Consider the following 17,138-nt stretch of genomic DNA (forward strand, 5'->3'; position numbering starts at 1 on the left):
ATGCTCGGCGATTTGCGCTGCTCCGAATCCTGGATACTTGGTTTTTCACTCTGTCCCCCCAATGCTGCGCGAGCTTTTGCAAGTTTCATTCGAGGTGGTGCTGCAGCTCGGAGAAAACCACCAGCGTTCCCAACGGCGTCAAATATACTTTTTTGCATGTCTTTCAGTTTAGGGAGCTCTGCTCTGGACGTTGTAAAATGCTCCTTACTGATAATCGCACGCACACCTGTATTTTTTTGACAATCTAAAATGTGTTGTCGAAGGCAGCCGTCTTTGGACAGGTGGTCAACGTGGGCGTCGAAAATCGCTTTCAAAACATCCACCTGTTGCGCAACTACTTTCGGTGGCAGCCTCTTCGACGGATCTTCCTTTAGCTGTCCCAGCCCTTGCAAAACTCCTGCGCAACACTTTAGAGCCACTTCGGCAGTTGACATCAAGGCTATCATCTTCATTCTGTATTTTTGAGCTCTCTTTTCTTCACGGATATGCCGCGGCTGCTTTATCTGCTCAAGCAAAATTTTTAATTTTTCAACTTTCCGGCGAAATTTTCTATTGCTCGTGTCGTTGTTAACCAGCTGAAGTAAATGATCTATCAATTGGATGGCAGAGTCGCCTACGGCTCTCCTCTCAGGCTCCATATTCTCCTTAACAAGTGATGCGGCTCCCAAATCCAGGCCGACCAACCTAGCAACATAAAATACCACCTGCATGCGTTGCATGTACGTTAACACTGGCAACAGCGGCCCACATAAATTCAAAGTGTCTTTCATGCGGCCAAAGAGATTTTTCAAACGCTCTTCTTGGTCCGCAGGCATGTTCCGGCCTTCCCATAAGTGCAAACCAGCGTCTTCAGTATGCGTGGGGTTAAAGCCAGCAGCATCTTCCGAAATATCGAGATAGGATGCAGCCTCAGCATCTACCTCTCGTGTTCCTCCGGCAGCGACTTGTGATCCCGAAGCCTCATGATTTAGCAAATGGATGCCATCCCCAAAATCCTCCAGCACTAAACCTGCCGAATCCCCCGTCGGCCAACTGCCGCCTTCATCGCCATCCCCAGACACACTGCCTGAATAGCATGATTCACCTCGACGATCTGCGAGAAATCTAGTGGGCGGGGACCACTGACGCGCAGACTCTATAAAGCGAAAACAAAGCAGCAAAAAATACGCTGCTGCCAACGAGGTGAATGCTACGCCGAGCAGACGAGTCCAAGACGATACAAACAGTTTGTTGCTTTCTTTACGCTGGGTAAAGGGTGATTCACCCGCGCAGCGCTGATCGATTTGCCTCCGTAGATGTGAATCGGAACCTTGATGGGCGATACCAGAGGCCAGCATGCCCTGCTTGAGCTGTTCCTCAGGCAGTGTGTCCATTGGACCAGACACCTCGCCTCGCGTATGCGGGGGCAAAGTCAAAATCCTTACCAGATTGCTTCCAGCATCAGTCCATATGTTGTCCAAAGAATGTAGTGTGGCACTTTTCGTGGCTACTCTAGAGGCCTCTCTGCAGCTGTTGTGCGGCTTCCTTGGTCATCGAAACGGTGGCATACCTAAATATGGCAGCATTGGTTTTGCATGCGCTTTCTCGTTAACCAGCTACAAGAAAGCAGAATGTTACTTCCTGATGGCTGAAACCAAAGTGATAGTGTGATTCAAGTCAAGTTTAGTGGTTTCATGATTCCCGTTAGGAAGGAGATTGCGATGGTGGGCGCCCAGCGAAAAATCGCACAATGACATGCTGAAGACGAATGCGTTTCTCAAGAAGTACGCGTATAAGAACGCTGGTATAATATTTCATGACTCTCTGCGTTCAACTCAACTTTCGGGGCTCCATGACTGTCTTGGGCAGCCGCTTGTCAAAGAAACTCCGGTCGGGAACGGCGCAGAGCCATAATCATCATGAAATGTAGTTTGTCCGATTCTGTAGCTAGGCAGATCGATGGAGAATCTCTTGGCTGTCCCACCGTTGAACTTCAAAGCCCCTTGCGGCAGATCTTGGAGTCAGTCCATGGGCGTAGCAGTATGCGGCGAGAACTCTTCATGACACCTGAATGGAGCGGCAGCCTGCAGTGCTTATGTCCAGATTACAAAATCCGACATGGTACTTGGTTTTGTAATTAAAAAGAAGCAAGAAGGCCTGTAGTCAATACCGTGTTAAGCCCTCGAGGTCGAACTGTCTCCCCTGGGCAGGAATGGGTACCAAAGAAAACTAGAGGAAAAATGCATCCAACGAAGCATCGAGCCCATCGGCCCAAAAGCACAGATCACTCTTGCTTAATTGTGTCTATCCAACCATTTATTCATTGTACTTGGAGAAGCCAGCTGCAGGCTATATCCCAGGAAGTGCCGTGTGTCCCCAGGGGATCGACGGGCTCAGTGACTGTGCAGTAGTTCCTCCCATGACCCAACACACTTGATGCCTCGTCCCTTCTTCGCCTCAATTCAACTCAACAACCAAGCCAAATGAATTCACACATTTTTCGCGGGCTAGGGGCGGAGTTAATTGTTTTCAACTGTGTCTCGCAGCACACTCGAAGCTACTCGAAGCTCGGGCTGCACTTCTGCACCGCTTATTAGAGAGCTGTTGCGCCTCGTTGCTCTTCCATTGAACCTTTTCGTGCTTTATTTTGATTGATGCAAGAAGAATGCAAAGTGTTGGAGCTGCCTCTCAGTGTGGCGATGCGGTTTCGAATTGTTCCACGCTTGCCAACCACACCTTCTCTCGCCAATTAGCACAGGTCCACTACCTCCTGCAGGCAATGAAGGTTTATTTAGCGTTGTGGGTGCCCCTGCGAAAATCCGTAATCATCGAGACCCAGAGCAAGCGAGGTATTTCTTTTGACGATTGATTCCAGGGCGACGCCGCCCTTCACTACCACACTGATGTGAGGCAGTGCTGCACTTCCGATCTATGTAGCTGAGGAATGCGGCATTAACGTGACGCACTAACGCTTGCATTTGTAGTATTATTGCCGCGCCATTACATCGTTGGTGCTGTTCCGCTATGCTTTGGCAAAGCCTACACGACACGAAAGTGACGTCTGCTCCGCCCTCTTGGCATCTTCCACAATTAGTGATTCGCTCCTGCTGAGACTGCCTTTTCGAACGCCTTACGGTAATAGGCCACTTGCAGACTGCAGGAAAGGTGCACAGTACGTCATGTTCAGATGGCTACTTTTGCTACGCATGAATGGGGCAAACATGTCTAGTAGAACTGCACGGACGGCAGCCCCGAGGCTGCTAGGCCTAGTTCCGGAAAAAATATCTTGTAGAATCTAGCGGAAAGGCGAGCTCAGTGCTACAGTACGAGCTCCTGCAACTCGTCGTGCTGAACGTCGAGTGCATGCAAACATCAACTGAAGCCGCGGCAATCACATATGAAGGCGTATGAACGAAGTCGTTATACGACAAGTTCAACGCGATTCGCAAAATACATCGAACAGGAAAATGCAAACTCTTCGTTAACTCGTCTCATCGCCCACAGCGCGGCGCAAGCTGCATAAAAAGCCAGGTTGCTGTATAGTAATTACTACGGAGGCCGACGCAGTACAGGTGAATAATGGAATTTCAGGGCCTGCACAGGGTGCACATGATGCGCAACTGTGCGGTACGTGGGACGCGGTCCTCGCTTACTGTCGGTCGCATCTCAACCCGTGGCCTGGGTCTGTGGTTATTTCCATTGTGTACAACCTGATACATTTTGCATCGGCGCCCGAGCAGGCCGCTGTAACTTCGCTGCGAAGTCTGTATGCCTTAAGAAAGGATAGCTCATTGACGGTCTCTCCAAGTACGGCCACTTGGAAAGCTATCTCTTGCTTCGTCCTGGCCATCCGGCATAGGACGTTGGGCGCCCCTCTCCCTCTTGCGGCCTTCCGTCACTTCCATGGGAGCGCCTCTCTATAGATTCAGGTGAAGCCTGTGAAAAAGGCAACCAGGGGGGTATGCCGCCACCTCCGAAAAGACTGTAACCCCCACCTTGAAAAGGCGCTGGCGGCTGCGGCCGCTGAGACGGTCCACCCACATCCACACGCGGCAGCGGAGAAGGGGGAACCCAAGGCGCTGCAGCGCTGTGACCACCATATGCTCGCTCTGATGAGACACTATGAGTTAGATGCGCAGTCTGCTGCACATCTGACGGTTGAGGCGGCTGTGCAAAGGTCATCTGCAGTGGAGGGAAATATGGATGGGTGAATGAAACTCCACTCGTAGGTGCTTCCGACGACACAGTCAACCGAGAAGACCCTGCGATAAACACTTGGGGACGGACAAGCTGCGGCGATCGATCCTGAGGACTCCAGGAGGAACTATGTGTGTGCAGTTGCTGCCGAACCGGTCCAGCACCTTGTCGAGGCGGCCGGTCAGGTCGCCACAGTGAAAATCCGGCTAGGGGCGGACGGGTTTTCACCACTCCTGTACGCGCCGCAGCACCTGTTGCGTAAGGCGAAGACTGCACCGTTCCCACAAAATCCTTTTCCGGCGGCTCTGGCCTCCGTTGTTCCATCAGCCACTCGTGCTGACCACTCCGCTCCTCCTGTGAAGAAGACCACCTGTGAGACGTGCCGCCCTCACTAAAAATACTGTAAGCCTCTTCTTGAAAAGGCCCTGGTGGCTGCAGCCGCTGAGACAGTCCACCCACATCCACACGCGGCAGCGGAGAAGGAGGAACAAAAGGCGCTGCACCGCTGTGACCACCATATGCTTGCTCTGATGAGACGCTATGAGGTGGACGCGCAGTCTGCTGCACATCTGACGGTTGAGGCGGCTGTGCAAAGCTCATTTGCGGTGGAGGGAAATATGGACGGGTGAATGTGTCGTCGGAAGCAGCTACAACTGCTTCCGACGACACAGTCGGTAGAGAAGACCCTGGGAGAAACACAGACGCAGAGGCAAGCTTCGGCAATTGATCCTGAGGACTCCTGGAGGAACCAGGTGTGTGTAGTTGCTGCCGACCCGGTCCAGCACCTTGTCGAGGCGGCTGGTCAGGTCGCCACAGTGGTGCTGTGGCTGGCGGTGAATGCATTTCCTCCACTTCTTCATGCGGCGTAGAAGTTGTGGTGTCAGATGAAAGCGTCACGGCTTCTGCGAAGCCTTCGTGCAGCGGTGTGTAGCTCGGCGATTTGCGCTGCTCCGAATCCTGGATACTTGGTTTTTCACTCTGTCCCCCGAATGCTGCGCGAGCTTTTGCAAGTTTCATTCGAGGTGGTGCTACAGCTCGGAGAAAACCACCAGCGTCCCTAACGGCGTCAAATATACTTTGTTGCATGTCTTTCAGTTTAGGGAGTTCTATTCTGGACGTCGTAAAATAATCCTTACTGATAATCCTACGCGTACCTATACGTCTTTGGCATTCTAAAATGTGTTGTCGAAGGGAACCGTCTTTGGACAGACTATTAACGTGGGCATCGAAAATCGCTTTCAAAACACCCACCTGCTGCGCAACTACTTTCGGTGGCAGCCTCCTCGGCGAATCTTCCTTTAACTGTTGCAGCCCTTGCAAAACTCCCGCGCAACACTTTAGAGCCACTTCGGCAGTTGACATCAAGGCTATCATCTTCATTTTGTATTTTTGAGCGCTCTTTTCTTCACTGATTTGCCGCGGCTGCTTTATCTCTTCAAGTAACTGTCCTAAATCTTGAACTTTCCGGCGAAATTTTCTATTGCTTCGTTCGTCGTCCACTTGCTCAAGTAGGCGATTTATCAATTGGATGGCAGAGTCGCCTACGGCTCTCCTCTCAGGCTCCATATTCTCCTTAACAAGTGATGCGGCTCCCAAATCCAGGCCGACCAACCTAGCAACATAAAATACCACCTGCATGCGTTGCATGTACGTTAACACTGGCAACAGCGGCCCACATAAATTCAAAGTGTCTTTCATGCGGCCAAAGAGATTTTTCAAACGCTCTTCTTGGTCCGCAGGCATGTTCCGGCCTTCCCATAAGTGCAAACCAGCGTCTTCAGTATGCGTGGGGTTAAAGCCAGCAGCATCTTCCGAAATATCGAGATAGGATGCAGCCTCAGCATCTACCTCTCGTGTTCCTCCGGCAGCGCCTTGTAATCCCGAAGCCTCGTGATGCAGCAAAAGGCTACCTTCCCCAAAATCCTCCAGCTCTAAACCTTCTGCCGAATCCCCCGTCGGCCAACTGCCACCTTCATCGCCATCCCCAGATACACTGCCTGGATAACATGGTTCACCTTGACGATCTGCGAGAGATCTAGTGGGCGGGGCAAACTGACGCGCAGACTCTATAAAGCGAAAGCAAAACAGCAAAAAATACGCTGCTGCCAATGAGGTGAATGCTACCCCTAGCAGACGAGTCCAAGACGATCCAAACAGTTTGTTGCTTTCTTTACGCTGGATAGAGGGTGATTCATCCGCGCAGCGCTGATCGATTTGCCTCCGCAGATATGAATCGGAGCCTTGATGGGTGGTACCAGAGAGTGGCAGATCATGCCTGCACACATGAGGCTGTGGGTTCATTGGACCAGACTCTGCCCCTCAGGCACGTGGTGACAAACGCTCATTCATTGCCAGATTTTTTAGTCGCTGTCGAAATAATGTTCAAGCAGTGTAGGCAGGCACTGTGTGTAGCTACTGTTGAGCACTTTCTGGAAATGCGACGCGCCTTCCCTGCTCATTAAAAATGGTGACGCACCCGAATAAGGAACATGCGTATGCAGGATTACCCCCGCGTGTTGTAGGAAAAACAGGATGTTGCTTCTTGCTCGCGAAAGCCAGATTGATATCAAGCTTCAATTCGTGTTTTGGGATCTGATGTTTCCCGATTGCCGCTGAACCCACAGGCCAAAGTGGCAAAATGGCAAGCTCGACACTGAGCCTTCCGCGAGGAGATACATTTGTAGGAGCCTAGCCAGAAGATTTCATGGCGGCCTCTGTTCAACTGCGCATTTGGAGCTCCATGATGCCCTTTACAACCAGCAAGTTCGTGAGATCCCCCTCAGCAGAGCATAATGCCATTATCACGATGAGGCATCTTTTGGCCAAGTCCACGAATACGAAGCTTGACACAGGATCTCATGCTTTTCTCACAGCTATAAACCAAATGCCCCATCTTCAGCTCGTGAAATCAGCGCATGAGCGCGCCAGCATGCAGCGATGAGCCCTCTTCATGCGTGACCGCTTAGAGGAACGACAGTCTGCTATACCTGTCTCCAGATTACAGTCGTCGAATTTCTTTTACGTGATATATTTATAAAGCAGTGGAAAGTCCTAGAACTGTTGCAAATTCCTCGTCAAACTCTCGCCATATCTCTGTCTCCCCACTGCAGTAACGGGTACTGAAGAAAACTGCAAGGAAATTGAACTTCGTGGCATATAACGAACCATCCACGGCACTTTCGCGAATACTAAGAGGACAACAATTGAACTATCTTCGTCCACAAGCTAATTTATTGCACATGGAGAAACCAGCCATGGGTAAAACAGCAAGTGCCGTAGGTCTTCTGTGTGATCGATGACCCTAGTTGCGTGTGTAGCCGTCTCTCACATGACCCCAAAAAGTTAATCCCTCACCCTGCCTTAGTCTCACTTCAACTCAGCAACCAAAGCAAATAAACTCACGCATTTCGCGCTGGCTAGTAGTGGATTTAATTGCTTTTAGCTATATTTCGCTGGACACGCGAAGCCCATGCTGCACTTCTGCACTGCTTATTTTCTGAGTTGTCGCACCTCTCTGCTCTTCCATTGGAGCTGCTGAGCACCTTTTTGGTTGGTTCAAGAAAAATGCAAAATGTTGGAGCTGCTCCTCAGTGTGGCGATCTGGTCTCGAATTGTTCCACGCATCCCACACCTGGGGCCCGCTACCTCCTTTAGGCAATGAAGGTTTATTTAGCGTTGTGAGTGCCCCTGCCGAAATCTATTATTATCGAGCCCCAGAGTAAGCGAGGTATTTCCTTTGATGATTGATTCCACGGCGACGCCGCCCTTTACTACCGCGCTGATGTGAGGTACTGCTACACTTCCGATTTATGTAGCAGAGGAATGCTGCATTAACGCTTGAATTTGTAGTGTTATTGCCCCGCCATTACATCGTTGGCGTTGTTCCACTATGCCTTGACAACGCTTACACGACACAGAAATGCTGTTTGCTCCCCCTTCTTGGCATTTTCCCCATTTAGCAATTCGCTCCTGCTGAGACTGCCTTTTCGTACACCTTCCGGTAATAGGCCACTTGCAGACTGCAGGATTGGCGCACAGTGCATCATACTCAGATGGCTACCTTTGCTAGGCAAGGCTGGGGCAAACGTGTCTAGTAGAACTAGTCGAATGGCATCCCCGTCGCTGCTAGGCCTAACTCCGGGAAAAATGTCTTGTAGAATCTAGCCGAGCGTCGAGCTCAGTGCTTCAGTACGAGCTCCTGCAACTGCTGCTGCTGAACTTTGCAGTGCATGCAAGCATCAACTGAAGCCGCGGCAAGCACATCTGAACACTTATGAACGAAGTCGTTCTACAACAAGCTCAACGCGGTTCGCAAAATGCATCGAACGGGCAAATGCAAACTCCTCGTTAACTCGTCGCACCGCCCATAGCGCGGCGCGAATTGCACGCAGAGCCAGGTTGCTGCGTAGTAATTACTAAGGTAGTCGACGCAGTACAGGTGAAGGCTTTCAGGGCGTGCACAGGGTGCACGGGATGCGCGATTGTGCGGCAAGTGCGACCAGGTCCTCGCTTACTTACTGTCGGTCGCATCTCAGCCTGTGGCCTGGGTCTGTGGTTTTTTCCATTGTGTACAACCTGATATATTTTGCATCCGCGCCCGAGCAGTCCACTGTAACTTCGCTGCGAAGTCGGTATGCCTTGAGATTTACAAAAAGTAGCTCATTGACGGCCGCTCCAAGTACGACTACTTGGGAAGCTATCTCTTGCTTCGTCCTGGCCATCCGGCATAGGACCTTGGGCGCCCCCTCCCTCTTGCGGCCTTCCGTCACTTCCATGGGAGCGCCTCTCTATAGATTCAGGTGAAGCCTGTGAAAAAGGCAACCAGGGGGGTATGCCGCCACCTCCGAAAAGACTGTAACCCCCACCTTGAAAAGGCGTTGGTGGCTCCAGCCGCTGAGACGGTTCACCCACATCCACACGCGGCAGCGGAGAAGGGGGAACCCAAGGCGCTGCAGCGCTGCGACCAGCATATGCTTGCTCTGATGAGACGCTATGAGGTGGACGTGCAGTATACTGCACACCTGATGGTTGAGGAGGTCTTGGCAAAAGAGGATAACGGGGAGTATCCTGCCTTACTGATAGATGAGACAGCACTGGGAATGAAGTATGATTAGAATGAGAATAGGAATGGGTCTCCACAACTCTGTTCCCCGTTATGTGCGGCTGAGCCGCATTCAGATAACGCGCTGATGAAATGTCCTGCAGAGAGACAACCGGCGGCCAAGGGTGTCGAAATCTTCCGGAAAAACTAAGTGTACGGGGTTGCAGCAAAACAGGTCCAGCACCTTGTCGAGGCGGCCCGTCAGGTCGCCAAGGTTGAATTCCGGTTGACGGCGAATGCGTTACCTTCACTGCTCTATGTGCTGCAGAAGTTTTGGGGTCAGAGGGAAAGTGCTCGGTTTGCACGAACTCCTCCTGCAGTGGCTTGTCACCTGACTTCCGACTTTGTTCCTTAGGCTGATTCTTTCTCTCTCCAGTTGGTTTCTCCAGTGCGCCACTAGCGCTATCATGCTCTCGTGTGCGTGACTGTTGTGAAGGCAGAAGACCGCCAGCAGTCACAACCGCCTGAACTATCTGGTTTTGTAAGTCTCTTAGTGGAGAAATCGCTTCTTTGGAAACAGTGAAATGCTCGCGATCTAAAAGCGCATACACACGTTGTCGCTTTTGGCACTCTACTATGTGTTGTCGAAGACAGCCGTCTCTAGCCACATGATCAACGTGGGCGCTGTATAATGACTTTAGGACTTGCAATTGCTGCTCAACTGTTTTCGGTGGAAGCGACCTTGCCGACGTAGCTTCCTTAAGCTGTAGCAGCCCACGCAAAACGCAGAGACAATTATTTAGCACCGTTTCGGCAGTTGCCACGATAGTTATCATCTTCTTCTTATATGTTTCAGCGCTCTTTTCTTCGCCGATTTGCCGCGGTTTTTTAATCTCAGTCACTAGCTCCATCAATTTGCTGAGCTTGCTCCGAACTCTTTCATTGCTTTCCTGGTTGCCCCCTAGTTGAAGTGAACGCTTAATCAAATTGATGAGAGCATCGCCTACCGCGTTTCTTTTAGCCTCCTTATCCTCTCTAATTAACGAAGCGGCTCCCAAATCCAAGGCGATCAGCCTCACTACATGGTACGTCACTTGCATGCGTTGCGTGCAAGTTAACGCTGGCAGCAGTGAGCTACACAACTTCGAAGCCTCTTTCATGGAATCAAAGAGACACAGTAGTCGTTTTCCGTAATCCTCAGGCAGGTTCCTGTTTTCCCACAAATACAAGCCATTGCCTGAACTTCGCGCAGTAGGAGTAACAGCGACAGTACCTCTAGAAGTCCCCTCTCCAGCTTCAGCGTCAGCTTCTACGCTTTGGTGCACTCTTCCGAAAGACATTCGCCGTCCAGAAGCTTGAGGAAACGGCAAACGGCTGTTGTCCCCAAATCGTCCCCGCACAAAAAATTGTGTCCATTCTGCTGTTGGCTCACCGCCACCTTCATCACCTGCAGGCGCTTTGCCTGATTCACATGGTTCACCTCGGTGAGCTGCGAGAGCTCTAGTGAGCGGAGTCCACTGATGCCCAGATTCTACAAAGTGAAAGCAGAGCAACAGAAGGTACGCTGCCGTCAACGACGCTAATACCACGCGGAGAAGACGAACCCGAGACGATGAAAACAGTTTTATGTTGGTGGGACGCTGGGAAAGAAGTGGTTCATCACCAGATCTTTGGACAATAAGCCTCCATGAATGTGAATCTGAAACTTGATGCGGGATGCCAAGGAACTGCAGCTCATGCCAGAGCTGTTCTTGAGGCAGTGTGTTCATTGGGCCAGGCTCTGCCCTTTGTGTACGTGAGGAAAATGTCTCAACCCTTACTAGCTTGTTATTATATCCCGTCCAGACTCTGTCAATGTAGTGGAAGCTGATACGCTTTGTGCCTACTCTTGAACACTCGCTAAGGCAACTGCGCATCACCCTCGTTCATCAGTGCAGTAACACTCCCGAGGAGCGACACATTGATTTGGCAGCCGATCCCCTTTCATCAAGCTGTAGGCATTGGTTTCGTCGCCAGCCCGCCTTCAGCAAGATGTGGGAAGGCTTATCGATGCTTCTTCGTGGCTGAAACGACGGGATGATGTCAAGATTCAACTCAATTTCTAGTGGCGCGATTCCTAATACCGGGGAGCTTGGCGGCGTACCCCCCAGCCCAAAACAGCACAGTGGCAAAGCCAGAATTGGGCATTCTTCAATAAATATGTTTTAGGAAGTTCAGACGTTAGGTTTAACGGCTGCCTATGATCATACTTTACGAGTTTCATAGATCCCAGCAGGCTTGTCGACAGATCTTCGGCACAGGGAAGCACAACGGCAAAGTCACAACAAAACCTCCCCCGAAAGTGTCTTTTAGTGGAAATTTTGAAGCAGGGTTCCAACGATGTCGCATATATGCAATTCAAAGCCCCGCACGGCAGCTTATGATATCAGTCCACGAACATAACAGTGTTCGTCGTTGAAATTCTCCTTCACCGCTGAGTAGAGCAATGATCTACAACGTTTATCTCCATATCGAAATCATGAGCGTGGAACGCGTTCTCTATTCAAAAGAAGATGGGAAATCCTGACGCTGCAGTGGGTCCCTCGTCAAGCTGTTGTCCTGTCTTTAATTCCCTATTCCACAGGATAATCTTGCGGGACCTTCTATTTCGTCGCCCTCAAAGAAGCGTCGAAGAGAAATGTAATCCCAAGCAATCGCAATGCTGAAATTAAAATGTGCAAATCCAGGGGCTGGCACAGTGCTCATGTAAAGTGTACCCGCAATCTACCACAAGAAGTACCTACGTGTCCCATGTGAGCGATCGATTACGCATTGGTTCCATCGATGAACTCTCACATACAGTGCCCGAACGCCGCTTAGCAAAGATTCAACTTTAGTAATAAAACAAATGATTTCAGGTATTTTCCTGCGGATACTCGTGGATTTTTTTGCCTCTAGAGCACGGTTTGTGCAAACACGTGTTTGCACACGGACCAACTGCACATGTGCAGTGGTAGTTGGTACGCCTCGTTGCTCTTTTATAATAACTCAGAAACTTGTTGTGCCGTTAGTTGCAGGACAAACATTTAAAACATGATTTTTTCTTAACTATGGCAGCCTTGCGTGGTGAAGGCGCACACATGTCCACGATAGTTTGCTCCCAGAGGTGGAAACTTAATTCAGCATCCTGATTATGTATGCCTAAAGCCGTTAGTCCCTATACCTGGAGCCGCTAGTACCAGCTTTCTGCGCAAGCAAGGAGCCATAATTGACGACTTACTTCACGAAAGCGTCGTCCGTTTTATCCACTACATGGCTACTGTACAATAGTACTCCATATCGCACCCAGTGCCTCCGAACCGCAACGAATAGCACAATGTGGCATTAATGCGTATACATGTGACTCCCGTCCGCCGCTGTCACGTGACCTGTCTTCATTTTGATGTTCTTTCATCACGCACTCAGCACACAAAGATGTGGCCTCATCCACCTTCGTGGCATTCTCTCCGCCCTTCTCCACTCAGAGCATCCGTTGTAAGCGACATGCTGATGAGGCATTTGACAAGCTGAAAAATGCAGTACAAGACATTGTGCTCTCATGAGTGCTTCTGTCGCCCCTAACTTCGCCAAAAAATCCCAGTTTGCGCTGCCGTGCCATCTACCTTGCTTCGCGAAAAAAAAAATGGCGTTATCCGAGGTGAACCTCGGATGCACATCCACTGAGCATACGCTGAGCAACCAGGCTCTGAATAAAGTGTGTTTTCGAACCTCCCAAAATGTCGAACAACCCAACATGGAACCATGACAAGACTGGGGCAAAAGGCAAAGTTATCCGTGATAGTAGCCTCGGTTTCTCACTCGCGCCTCGATCATGCAAAGCACAAAGTGCATCTGTCCTGCATTACTTTGGCTTGTCCAACTACTGCAGTGCATATCAACATCAATACAATACGGAAATCACGCATAAAGTTTTATTGGTCGCCCAATGCTATGACGTGCTCAGCTCAAAAGATTACCTAAATGGAAAGGTGCAAAGCCATAGTAAACTCCCTGCAAAGCTCAGAGCGCTACAGATGTTACATGCGGAGCCAGATTCATTTAAAGTGGCAGTGAGCGTAACAAACGCTGTGAGAAATAGAACTGTAAGGACTGTGCAGAATGCATGTGTCTGGTGGGTGGCACAGAGCGCTCGCTTATTCACGTGATGTACAGCCCAGCCGGTTGCGTGAATATGTTTTCACCCGAAGCATAGCCTGATGACTTCAAGATTAGTTTTAGTCTCAACTCACAATTCCTAATGTCGGTACACCTTGTGTTGGAAAAGCAACACGTCATTCGCTGCCGTTCCGACTACGGTAACGCCGAAGGCTAACGCCGAAGGCTATTATTTCATTCGCGGTGGTCAAAGGTCGTAGGATAGTGAGGGCTTTCCCCACCATCAATGCTCCACCACCCATGGCTTGCGGTGCGTTTGTTTGTAGAGCCAGCCGGCGCTTTTGAAAAAGGCGACCAGGGAGGTATGCCACCACCTCCAAAAAGACTGTAATATTCTTCATGAGAAGGTGCAGGTGGCTGCAGCCACCCCGAAGACTCACGTGAATCCAACGGTGAGGGAGAAGCAGCGGGCACCAAATGTACATCAGCGCTGCGACCAACAGTTGCATGTTGCAATGTGACGCTATGAGGAAGGCTTGTAACATGCTCTACAGTTGAATGATGGGGAGTTCTTCCGAAGGAAGTTTGCGCTAAAGAAGAAGATTGCCCTACAGCTCCTTCTCTTGCTGTTTGCGACCAAAATACCGACAGACCAAACGGTGACGGGAAGTCATGCGGAGAAACAAACTCTGGATATCGATCCTGAGAAGTGCCGGAAAAAGTAGGTGTGGGGGTTTGCTGCAAAGCTGCTTCAGTGCCTTGTCGAGTGAGCCGGTCAAGTCGCCGCGGTGGAGATATAATTGGCGACGAACCCCCCATCTCTATCCCCTTACTCGCTGCCGAAGATGCAACATCAGAAGAAGGCGCGCCTTCCACGGAATTTCGCCATAATGGATTGTGGCCTGATGGTTCACGTTGCTCCTGTTGCTGACTCGTTCTATCTTCCGCCTGTCCCTCCAATGCGCGGTTAGCTCCGTCGGGCCCCCATGTTTGTGGCTGCTTAAGGTCAGGAGGAAGCACTTCTTCCACGAAATTTTGCTGCATCGGTTTGCTGCCTGACGGTTCGCTTTGCTCTTCGTGCTGACTCTTTCGCTGCTGTTCCTCCAAAGCACGGCTAAATTTGTAAGGCCCCCGTGGTGATGTCCGCTGAGAAGGTAGAAGACCACCAGCAGCCCTAATAGCCTCAGCTATCTGATTCTGCAACTCTCTCAACGGAAGAATCACAGCAGTGGCCACGGTGAATTTTTCCCTATCTAAAAGTGCGTACACACGTGTACGTTTCTGGCATTCCACAATGTGTGCTCGAAGGCAGCCGTCTCTGGCAATATGGTCAGCGTGGACGTCATACATCCATTTCATAACGTTGAGCTGCTGTTCTACTACTTGCGGTGGGAGTTTCTTGGCCGATGTATTTTCCCAAAGCAGCGCCAGCCCGTCCAAAACGCGCAGACAGTTCTTCAATACAATTTCAGCAGTTGCCAGTATGCCAAGCATCTTCTTTTTATATTTCTCAGCCCTAGGTTCTTCTTCATTCTGCCGCGGCTGTTTCAGCTCGTCAATTAAAATAATCAATCTTTCAAGGTTGTGGCGATGTCTTGTATTGCACTCGTCCTCGCCCACTCGCCCAAGTGAGTGCTTTATCAATTGGACGAGGGAGGTGCCTACGGATTTTCTTATACGCGCCTTTTTCTTATTATTAACTATTGAAGCTGCTCCCAAATCCAAGGCAACTAACCTCGCGACGCGGAATGTAAGTTGAATGCGTTGTCTGCACGTTAGTGCTGGCAGTATCGACCTGCATACCCTCACGGCAATCAGCATGCGCCTAAACAGGCGCATTAAGCGCTCCTCTTCTTCCGCAGGCATGTTTCCATTAGCCCACAGGTGCAAATCAAAATCCTGCAAATTGCTCATAGAAGAGCTGACAGCGGCAACGTTTTCAGGAGTTGTCTCTTCAACTGCGCTCGCATTATCCACTTCATCTTGTGCGACCTCTGCAGTTCCTTGTAATCCGGAGGACTGATGACGCTGCAAAAGGCCCCAGTCTTCAGAGCGCTGCTGCACTAAATCTTGTGTGCACTGTCCTGTTGCCCCATAGTCACCTTCATCATCAATCCCACGCACGTTGCCCGGAGGGCACGATCTATCTTGATGAGCTGCCAAAGATCGCGTGGGCGGGGACCACTGCTTCACGGATTCTATAAAGCGAAAACAAAGTAGCAGAAAGTACGCTGCTCCTAAGGAGGTGAATGCAACGCCGAGAAGGCGAGCCCACCTCGATAAAAACAGTTTCTTGCTCCCGGTGAGCTGGCTAGAAACCAACTCATCCCCAATTCTTCGATCAAATCGCTGCCGTGAATTTGGTTCGGAACCTTGGCGAGTAATATCAAAGAACGGCAGGTCGTGCCTGAGCTGTTCGCAGTCAAGCGAGTCCATGGGACCAGACTCTGCCTCTCACTTGCGTAGGTTCGAAGCCTCAGTCCTTGTCAATGCACTCCCAATTGATATCCAAAAGAATTACATGCAGAGCAGGCTGCCGCTATCTTGCGGGTACTGTCAAGCACTTTTAACCGCTGGTGTGCAACTCCCCTGCCCATCGACGCCTTGAAAGTCCCCAGTAGGAAAACATTGGTTTGGTTTACAAGCCACTTTCATCAAGCTGCAAAGAAGGCCCGTTGATACGTCTTTCAGTTCAAAGCCAAGGCAATGCTTAGGTTGAACTTAACGTTTCTGTTTCCTCGATTCCCGGTATCAACAATCTCGTCAATGGACGGTAAGTCTAGGCACACAGTGACATAGTCAGCACTGAGCGATTCCTCGGGAAATATGTTAATAAGAACTTGATTACATAACTTCAGGGCTATCTTTATCCAATTGAACTTGATTCTTCTTACCAGCACGTCCTTGTAGAGATCTGCGACCGAGGAAAGCGAAAACGTACAGTCATTACCGAGCTTCTTCTGAAGATGTATGACAGCGGGAAGCGAGACACAGGATCTCAGAGCTATATCATTCGGCAAACCCCGGAGCCTCTTGTGGCAGCAGACAAGAGCAGCTCGTGTGTTTGCTCAGCAAAGAACCCTTCTCATCGGAACTGCTGAGTTGTCTGGTAGACAGCAATGATTGCAGTCAAACCATAGAGATTAAGATGAAGTTTGTTACTGTATTGATGAAGAAAATGCAAATTCTGGAGTTGCAACGAAGTGTTCAAGCTGTTTCTGTTTCCCCACTGCAGAGAACTGTCTGCGAGAGAATTGCATCCTGTGGCCCTTAACGAAGCCCTAATTTCATCTTTGTAACAAAAAGCCAGAAATTTAGAGCCTGGCTCTGCTTACTCACATTGGCATTGACTAGATACAGCGAAACGTGCACCACAGTACCAGAACCAGTGCTGGCGACCGATGGCACGAGTAGGTTGTGCAGTGGTTACTCCCGTAACAGCACAGAGATAATCCCTGGCCACTTCATAAGCACGTTTTGAATCTTCAATCAGCGCGTGTGAATTTACATATTAGTCAAATGCTAGTGGAAGATTCCTTCAGTTTCAGCCAGTTGTTTGCACAGTCGAAGCCTCGACATCTTCCGAGGCAGTGAAGTTGTGCGCCCCACAGCTCCTCTAGCAGATCCAGCGGAAATTTCTCGCCTATGAATAAAATAACAGTATGGGAAGAGAACGCTGTCTCCAAATGTGCCAATTACGTCTCCAGATGCCTCACACATGGCCACGCCTTGAGTGCGATCAGACTGCACTGCGCTAGCCTTTGGAAAATGGTTTGTTCGGTGTTGT

The 17,138-nt window shown here is 50.2% G+C and overlaps 4 protein-coding genes across 4 annotated transcripts in view; all 4 read right to left on the minus strand.

Annotated features, from left to right (window-relative positions):
* ENH_00023750 (hypothetical protein) overlaps positions 1–1,373 on the minus strand; it is a gene marked incomplete at both ends in the record, with an annotated part of 3,914 nt that extends 2,541 nt beyond the window's left edge. The window contains one exon of the mRNA XM_013584619.1: positions 227–1,373. Within this exon, the coding sequence (XP_013440073.1) occupies positions 227–1,373 (1,147 nt within the window). The remainder of the gene's footprint in view (positions 1–226) is intronic.
* A 2,431-nt stretch (positions 1,374–3,804) lies between these two features.
* ENH_00023760 (hypothetical protein) lies at positions 3,805–6,477 on the minus strand (the record flags this gene model as incomplete). Its single annotated transcript, XM_013584620.1, has 1 exon — positions 3,805–6,477. One exon carries the CDS (start codon positions 6,475–6,477, stop codon positions 3,805–3,807), a length of 2,673 nt encoding a protein of 890 aa, XP_013440074.1.
* A 2,358-nt stretch (positions 6,478–8,835) lies between these two features.
* On the minus strand, positions 8,836–10,986 carry ENH_00023770 (hypothetical protein, conserved; the record flags this gene model as incomplete). The annotated part of the gene is made up of 1 exon (XM_013584621.1): positions 8,836–10,986. One exon carries the CDS (start codon positions 10,984–10,986, stop codon positions 8,836–8,838), a length of 2,151 nt encoding a protein of 716 aa, XP_013440075.1.
* A 2,599-nt stretch (positions 10,987–13,585) lies between these two features.
* On the minus strand, positions 13,586–15,787 carry ENH_00023780 (hypothetical protein, conserved; the record flags this gene model as incomplete). Its single annotated transcript, XM_013584622.1, has 1 exon — positions 13,586–15,787. One exon carries the CDS (start codon positions 15,785–15,787, stop codon positions 13,586–13,588), a length of 2,202 nt encoding a protein of 733 aa, XP_013440076.1.
* Positions 15,788–17,138: the final 1,351 nt, after the last annotated feature.

The sequence above is a fragment of the Eimeria necatrix genome, genomic scaffold, assembly GCF_000499385.1.
Source record: "Eimeria necatrix Houghton genomic scaffold, Enh_scaff185, whole genome shotgun sequence".
Taxonomy (NCBI): Eukaryota; Apicomplexa; class Conoidasida; order Eucoccidiorida; family Eimeriidae; genus Eimeria; species Eimeria necatrix.